Source organism: Hyperolius riggenbachi, chromosome 2, assembly GCF_040937935.1.
Source record: "Hyperolius riggenbachi isolate aHypRig1 chromosome 2, aHypRig1.pri, whole genome shotgun sequence".
Taxonomy (NCBI): Eukaryota; Metazoa; Chordata; class Amphibia; order Anura; family Hyperoliidae; genus Hyperolius; species Hyperolius riggenbachi.
The window spans coordinates 379,456,284-379,464,405 of record NC_090647.1 but is presented as its reverse complement, the minus strand read 5'-3'; the positions used below and the strand labels follow the sequence as shown (position 1 = coordinate 379,464,405).

At 42.6% G+C, this 8,122-nt stretch overlaps 1 protein-coding gene across 1 annotated transcript in view; it reads left to right on the top strand.

The window, feature by feature from the left end:
• The first annotated feature begins 7,161 nt into the window (after window positions 1-7,161).
• The window catches only part of ADORA3 (adenosine A3 receptor), a 139,033-nt gene continuing 138,072 nt past the window's right edge, over window positions 7,162-8,122 (top strand). Inside the window, exon 1 of the mRNA XM_068269745.1 lies at window positions 7,162-7,614. Within this exon, the coding sequence (XP_068125846.1) occupies window positions 7,271-7,614 (344 nt within the window). The 5' untranslated portion in view covers window positions 7,162-7,270. The remainder of the gene's footprint in view (window positions 7,615-8,122) is intronic.

Sequence of the window (8,122 nt, the reverse complement as noted above, 5' to 3'; positions counted from 1 at the left end):
ATCCGTTCTCCGCTATCTCCTGTCTTCTCTCTCTCCTGTCTTCTGGTCGCCGCTGCAAACAGCCTCATATTCACTCCTCCGGCAACTACAGATGACGTCGCTGACAGTGACTTCTCTGTATTGCCAATCAGAGAGGAGCAGAGGCGTGGCTGGGGAAAACGTGAGGGGCAGAGGAAGCAGCCAATCAGGCTGCACTACTGCATACAGGGGAGGAATGTGAAATGAAGGGGAGGCACAGGGAACAGTAAAGGGAAAAAAAAGCCGCCCAGCATTCACTGCTACTTCTCTTGCGGCTCTGCGTACAAATTAGGAGCTGGGGGCAAGAGGATTTATAAATCATATTAATGTAAAAGTGTGAATGTTTTTTCAATGTGCCAGTGCCTTTTTAGCATCTTTGTAGGCTTTATTAAAGAGGGATATACCAAACTATTTTTAAATTCATGCCTAAAAGTTACTCTTTAATACCTTGGGAAGGATATCTATAATTAAAATGATGATTTTGCCTAAGTTACTTTTTGCATTCCAGTGCCATTCTTATTCCAAAATCTTGGTTTTGAGCATATCAAGCTGTGCTGCGGAGATTCATATGGATGGGTAAAAGAAGCAGAATTTCATATAGACAATTAATACAAAGGAAAGCTGCGGGAGGGCTGGCTATACTGGATATTTATAAGTACTACCAAGCAGTCCACCTGGGAAGGATACTTGAATGGAAGAAAGGTGCAGAGCATAGCTTCTGGACAGATATAGAACTAGAATACCTGAATGATCACTATGCCATGTCGTGTAACGTACAAGTGCTAGATGTGCTGTCTAGGAGCTGTGCCCACCCACTTGTAGGTCCAACTTTGTCTACCTTCAAATATTGGAATAGAACACTCCCAGGACCATGCCCTTTATTATCTATAGCTAACAACCCTGGTTTCATCCCAGGGATGGACAGGGCTTGGCTTAACAAAATCAGTCTAGAAAAGGATATCAGACTTTGGGACTTCTTAAAAAACTTTAATTTAGCCTCCCCACCTCAATACTTTCCAGTTTTTCATTTCTATCAAATATCAAGTTACATACTTAAGAAAATCAGGTCCCTGGGCCCTATCAGTATGGAACTGTCCAACTTCGAAAAGTGGTTTATGGCTAAGACCAATCCCCCAGGAAGCCTGTCACTCCTACAGTATATGGATCTCTGCTGCACTTGATGAGTAGTCCACCCAATAAAACTAAGGGAAGGTGGGAAAATGAACTGAAAAATGGATGACAGATGCTGGTCGCTTTTTATAGAGAATGTATGGTGGTCTAAAATTACAGTACCCCAGTTATTGCAATATAAAGTAATTATCCGCTGGTACTCTAATCCAGACGCCATTAATAAACTATACAGCTCGGTCCCTGCTATACCGATGCTTGAGACCAGCCTTAAACTATTCCCATATATAGTGGTCCTGTCCCCCAATCCAGTAATTTTGGAAAAACGTTGAGGGATGGCTAAGGGTAAAGACAGACCTTGACTTATGTATCAATAGGCTAGAAGCTATCTGTGGGCAGGGCTTACAATACACTACTGAATTAGTTAAAGACCTTTTAATATTTTCAACCTTGGTGGGTAGAAAACTAATTGTGGAGCATTGGGGTACCAACATTAACCCTACAGTGTCAAGTTGGCTCACCAGATTTAACGAGCTTCTCGAAATAGAGTACTCATACCCCTTGGCTGCCTCAATGACCATCCCTAGTGCACAAAATTGATGGACAAAGCTGTATTTTTTCTGTTCAGATAAACTCAAAAATTAGCCATACTATTTTAAATAAGGGCAGGTCCTAGCTAGTTATTACCCTCCACACCTTTCTTTTGGTTTCTTCCGTACCATTCTACCATCCTCTTCTTAGAAGGCAACACTATCCTGCTATTCTTTTTTCTTTCCTATCCTTCTGCTATGACTTTTTTCTCCCTTTTCTAACTTTGTAGTATTATAATATGTAATTATGATTAGCAAACATGATGAGACTCTATGCCCAACACCAAGAGCGTGGTGATGAAGCCTATCAACATGGTTGGGACTTCATAAGCTATGGCTAGACTCTGAGCTAATCTGGAGAAAAAAAAAGTTCAGTCCCTAAGGTAACTATTTATGTATTTTTTTATGTATATTTTTTTTTCTATACAAAAAAAAAAAAGTTTGGGTACTATCGGAGAGTGTGAGAGGGAAATAGTTAATTTTAAATGTCAGTGTTGAAATTTTTAATAAAGTGGATCCGAGATAAACTTTTACTCATTGCATAATTGTGTTCCTTTCATATAGTTTATAGGGCATTCCTCAAGCCAAATACTTTTTTTGTTTTGTTTTAATACTCTAATCCCCTATAAACTAAACAAGCCTCGCCCACAGCTCTTTCACAGTGCTTTGGCACTGTAACAAGGGCTTATGGTAGCTCAGTCTGGGCAGGAGGAGGAGGAGGTTACTAGCCAGAGATTTCAGAGGCAGAGGGGAGGAGGAGGGGGGATTGAATTTACACACAGGCAAGCTGATAGTATCTCCAGCCCTCAGCCTGTGACAATGTGACAAACAGAACACGGCTGCCCTCGTACCACAGGAATAAATAATCATAAACTGTTAAAGCTGTTTGCAGCTAGATATGCTGTGTAAACTATCTAAACTTTAGATAAGATATATAGACAACTTAGTTTTTCATCTCGGATCCGCTTTAAGTAAAATGCATTTTGATGTAGTTTTACAATTTGACCACAAGATGTCCTCACACATTTTTTCTGATTCACCTACGTAAGTATGTGAATCGGAAGTTATGTGTGGCACTGTAACCCCAGGAAGATACAATGAAGCAGGCATGTAATAGATGACGGCATTCATCGACTCGGGGACTTAGATTGCGTTCCTATTCATTTTTCTCCCCACTAACGGACGATGACAGGAACAAGCGCGGGTACACGCGCCGTAGCGAGCATTATGGAGCGTAAAGCGGAACTGAAGATAGATTTAAAACAAACTGTTTCACTTACCTGGGGCTTCTGCAAGCCCCCAGCAGCCATCTTGTCGGTCCTCCACGGGCCTCCGTTCTCCCGCCGCCAGCTACTTTCGGTTTTGCCACTGGGCCACTGCGCCTGTGCAGCTCTGGTCACTCGTATCTTACTTCATGTTCCAGTCTGCAATAGCGCTATTGCAGACGGAAACGCGTAAAATGGATGCGCCTGGCAGGGCTGCGCTGGCCTTGACTTACAAGTCACGGAACGGAGCTGCGGCGGGAGGACGGAGGCTCGTGGAGGACTGGCGCGGGAGAGGGCGGCTTGCAGACGAACACTTTCATTCCAGCGCAGCAGTGAGTAACTTCAGTGCCGTCAGAAGACGGAGCTGAAGTTACTTATAAAACACTATAATTCAGCCTCCAGCAATTGCTGGAAGCCAAATTAATTCATTCCCTACCATCCATGGTAAGGGGAATAGTATTTAATACGGCCTGGACTTGTGCAGCAGCAGGATCAGCCATATACTGGCTGTATCCTGCGCCCAAGTCTCCTGCGCCGATTCCTCTCGTACACCTTGCAGTAGCCCCAGGTAAGTGAAACAGTTTGTTTTAAATCTATCTTTAGTTCTGCTTTAATGACCCTGGAATAACCTTGTTTCTTCCAAGGTTGCCTCAAATTTTTTTTTAATTTCTTTTACATGATTTTGTGGTTGAAACTTTTATCATATTCAAAATACTAGTCTCTTGCTTGATACATTTTGGTAAGTTGCAGGCAAAAATTTCATACAAATTAATTGAACCAAGTCCTGCATATATTGAACGCCATAGAGGTTAAATAATTTCTACAATCGGGTACCTTTACTAATTTTTGGCCTTTAGCACTTACTGCATCTTTTGTAAATTGGGCATTTGAAAAAAATGTAAGGATTTTTTCAATTAAAAAAAAAAGGAAAGTTGTGATCTTTATGCTTATGTGTACTTTGAATCTTCTGTCATGTCTGAAAATTGTAGATAGCTGTAGAGCGAAATAGATAGGTAAGTTTAATTTTAATAACATTCAACTGCATAAGGTCGCATTCAAAGTGGGACCTTATTGTCCTGCGTTATAAAGTAATTATAACGCAGGATAACGCACTGTAATGTTAAGCCTATGCAACATTCACAGTGCGACATTAACGTCGCGTTGTAACTGTTGCGTTATGGTAACTCACTGCTTGCAGTGTTACCTCTAAACGCAGACATTAACAGATACAGAGAGGCATACTTTTCATTGACTGTATGCTCCACTGTATCTACTGTACGCCACAGTAACGCAGCGTTAATGTGCATTACCACCTTTTTTTGCATTGTGTTGTAATGCTGCGTTGCGACTTTAACGTCGAATTACAACGCAATGTCCCACTGTGAATATGCCCTAAGGGTTATCACTGATATATGCTACATCATTTTAAATGAAGTTCATACCCTTTAAAGAAAACCTGTAACTAAAACAAGTTTCCCTGGGGGGTACTCACCTCAAGGGGGAGAAGCCTCCGGATCCTATCGAGGCTTCCCCTGTCCTCCTGTGTCTCACGGCGGTCTCGCTGTGCCCCTCCAAACAGTGGGGATGTAAATATTTACCTTCCCGGCTCCAGCGCAGGCACAGTATCGGCTCTCCACTCGGAGATAGGTGGAAATAGCCGATCGCTGTCGGTACACTCTACTGTGCCTGTGTAGTAGAGCGGACCCGACAGAGGTCGGCTATTTCCGCCTATCTCCGTGCTGAGAGCCGCAACAGCGCCCCCGCTGGAGCCAGGGAAGGTGAATATATATCAAGCCTTAGGCTTGTCGAGTCAGTATTGCGGGACGATTCGGGGGAGCCAGCGCTGGATTGCCTGCAGCTACAGGGGAGGGGGAAGCCTCATTGGGATCTGGAGGCTTCCCCCTCCTGAGGTGAGTACCCCCCAGGGGAACTTTTTTTTTTTGTTACAGAGTCTTTTTAAGGTATCTCCCTTTTTTAAATGGAAATTCCACTTTCATTATGAAATTGCCATATTATAAGATAATATAGAATTTAGAAAAACTGACAGTAAACTCTTAGGGCCCTTTTACACTTAATTGCTCTCGGTTATAACTGAAAGAACACCTATTTCCAAAGAAATGTCCATGTTTTTCTATGGCTCAGTTCCCACTATACACATTTTAACTGAAATCTTTTTCACATTGCACAGCTATGGAAAAATGCTTACCAACGCATACTAATGCACACTGATGCATAACGCATGAAGTGTAAAAGGACCCTTATTGCACTTTTTTTGCATGCTTGGCAGCAAGACACTATGTACTCAGCAGGGCAGCACGGTGGCGTAGTGGTTAGCTCTCTCGCCTTGCAGCGCTGGGTCCCTGGTTCGAATCCCAGCCAGGGCACTATCTGCAAAGAGTTTGTATGTTCTCTCCGTGTCTGTGTGGGTTTCCTCCGGGCACTCCGGTTTCCTCCCACATTCCAAAAACATACGGATAAGTTAATTGGCTCCCCCTAAAATTGGCCCTAGACTACAATACATACACTACATAATATAGCCATATGGCAATGGTAGGGACTAGATTGTGAGCTCCTTTGAGGGACAGTTAGCGACAAGATATATATATACACTGTGCAGCGCTGCGTAATATGTCGGCGCTATATAAATACTAAATAATAATAATAATAAAAAAATACTCTGGAGCACTGTTTTCAAGAGGCTATTCAGAAACTTTAACTTTGCTGCATGGTTGAGTATACAGAGCAGGAGAGATTCTTACTCATTTTCAACACTTGCATTAATCCAGTGGCATCATACTGTACCATCCTTACAGTTTCTGTTAGAATTGCTGTAGAATGACAGTATTTTATATGCATGAAAAACAAGCAAGCTGAAATATTATTTCTTAAAATACAGACCCTCAGCATATGATACCTACATGGTACCTCTGAGGGCACTGGCATAACAATAGGGCCTGCAGCCCCTGGGGCCCGCTGGGGGCCGTTTTGTAGGGGCTGGAGGGGTCGCAGCATGAGGGGAAAGCCGTGGCCACAGTCGGCGGGGATGTTCCCCCCCTCCCCCCCCCTCACCTCGGGGCTCTCCCCTCTGCGCTTCCCTCCAGCTTAAATGTGTGTCCGTGGGCAGCGGCGAGCATCGGCAGGCAGCAAACAGATACATACCTTCCGTGCGCTCCAGCCTGCGTTCCTCTCGCTAGCCTCTGACGCGACTTCCGGTATAACAGGGAGTCGCGTCAGAGGCTAGCAAGAGAAACGCAGGCTGGAGCGCACGGAAGGTATGTATCTGTTTGCTGCCTGCCGCTGCTCGCCGCTGCCCACGGACACACATTTAAGCTGGAGGGGAGTGCAGTGCAGAGGGGAGAGCCCCGAGGTGAGGGAGGGGGGAACGTCCCCCCTCCCCGCCAACTGTGGCCACGGCTTTCCCCTCATGCTGCGACCCCTCCAGCCCCCACAAAATGGCCTCGAGCAGGCCCCAGGGGGTGGGGCCTGCTCTGAAATTCTGCAGGGGGGCCCGGTGGGGCCTAGTTACGCCCCTGTCTGGGGGTACTTAGGAGGAGTTTAGTTGGCATTTAAACTTTGCATAGTCCGTCTATTACAGTGAATTTTGGAATTAAACAAATTGATAAATCATACATAAAAACCCTAAATAAGTATTTTCATTAAAAGCATAAGGCAAGGTTTTAAAAAAATGTATGCACAAATATGGTCTACTCCTACCAAATATATATGCGTCAATGGGGTACCTGAGATGCCCCAAATAGTGGGTAAGTGGAAACACCATCTTTTCTAAAGGGGTTCATTCTCTAATAATGTTGACAAACGCTGATATAGAGAACCAAACTGACAGCAGTACGGTCTTCTCAAGAAAGATTGGATTTCTCTATAAGTATTATGTTTACTTGAAAAGAAACTGTGGTTTCCGCTAAAGTACAAAGTTAATTCTTCAATGACATTATGTTAAGTACAAAAAAAAAAAATTACTAGTGAATATCTGTCAGTATCAGAAATAGAAGCAGAACACCCTGCAGTTTCTTATGAAATCTGCACGCAGCAGTAACTTCCTATGATACAATCAGAAATAGCAACATGATGTAATCTTTAAGCTAATTTAAAGAGGAAGTATCATCCTATTTTAAAAAGCAGAAAGAGAAAGCAGAAGTATTCTTGACCATTATTGCAATGAAAAAATGAAGCGCTAACACGTTGACTATTCTCTTCCATTCTGCATTTTCTGGGTCCGAACCAGCGATTGTGCAACAAAAGTATTTGGATATGGCAAATAACACAGATCTAGAGTACATCACAGCCTACATTGCCGTGGAAACTGTGGTAGGAATATCATCAGTCTTAGGCAATATCTTGGTCATTTGGGCAGTGAAACTAAACTCAAGTCTTCAGAATATAACTTTTTTCTTCATTGTTTCACTGGCATTTGCAGATCTTGCTGTGGGGGTCCTAGTAATGCCTCTGGCCATTGTAGTCAGCCTGGGTAAAATTTTTCATTTCTACACCTGTTTGTTTATGTGCTGCCTCATGATTATGTTAACCAATGCATCCATCCTATCCCTACTGGCAATATCCATTGACCGATACCTGAGAATTAAGATACCCACCAGGTAAGCTTCATAGCATACTCTGTACATTGTATTTATTCTGCATCTATTTTGATTTGTATTTACATATTGGTCTGCTTATCATTCTATATGCCAAAGTACAAATTAATCAATGTCATATTGAAATGGACTTATACAGTATAAATTTTGATTTAGATAACTTTCCTCTTATTGTTGCATGCATGTCATTAAAAAAACAACAAGGCTCATAATTGCTACATATTTGTCAGCAGGTTAATACATACTGTAGCAATCTTTTGGAAATACAGATGAGCTTTGTTAATTAAAGCTGGGTGTTGATGTTTGTATACTGTCCAAATCTCAATGTAGTTAAGGGAAAGTACTCAAAGGTGCAAGTGATTTTGCTGACAACCTAATGGAGGTTATGAGCTAGATTTTGTTTAATTTAAAAACACACTAATAAAATACTATTCCCGTTTTCATTGCAAAATTACCCTGAAGAGTCCTAAAAACCTTATAAAGGAATAAAGCTGCACACAAACAAGAGATT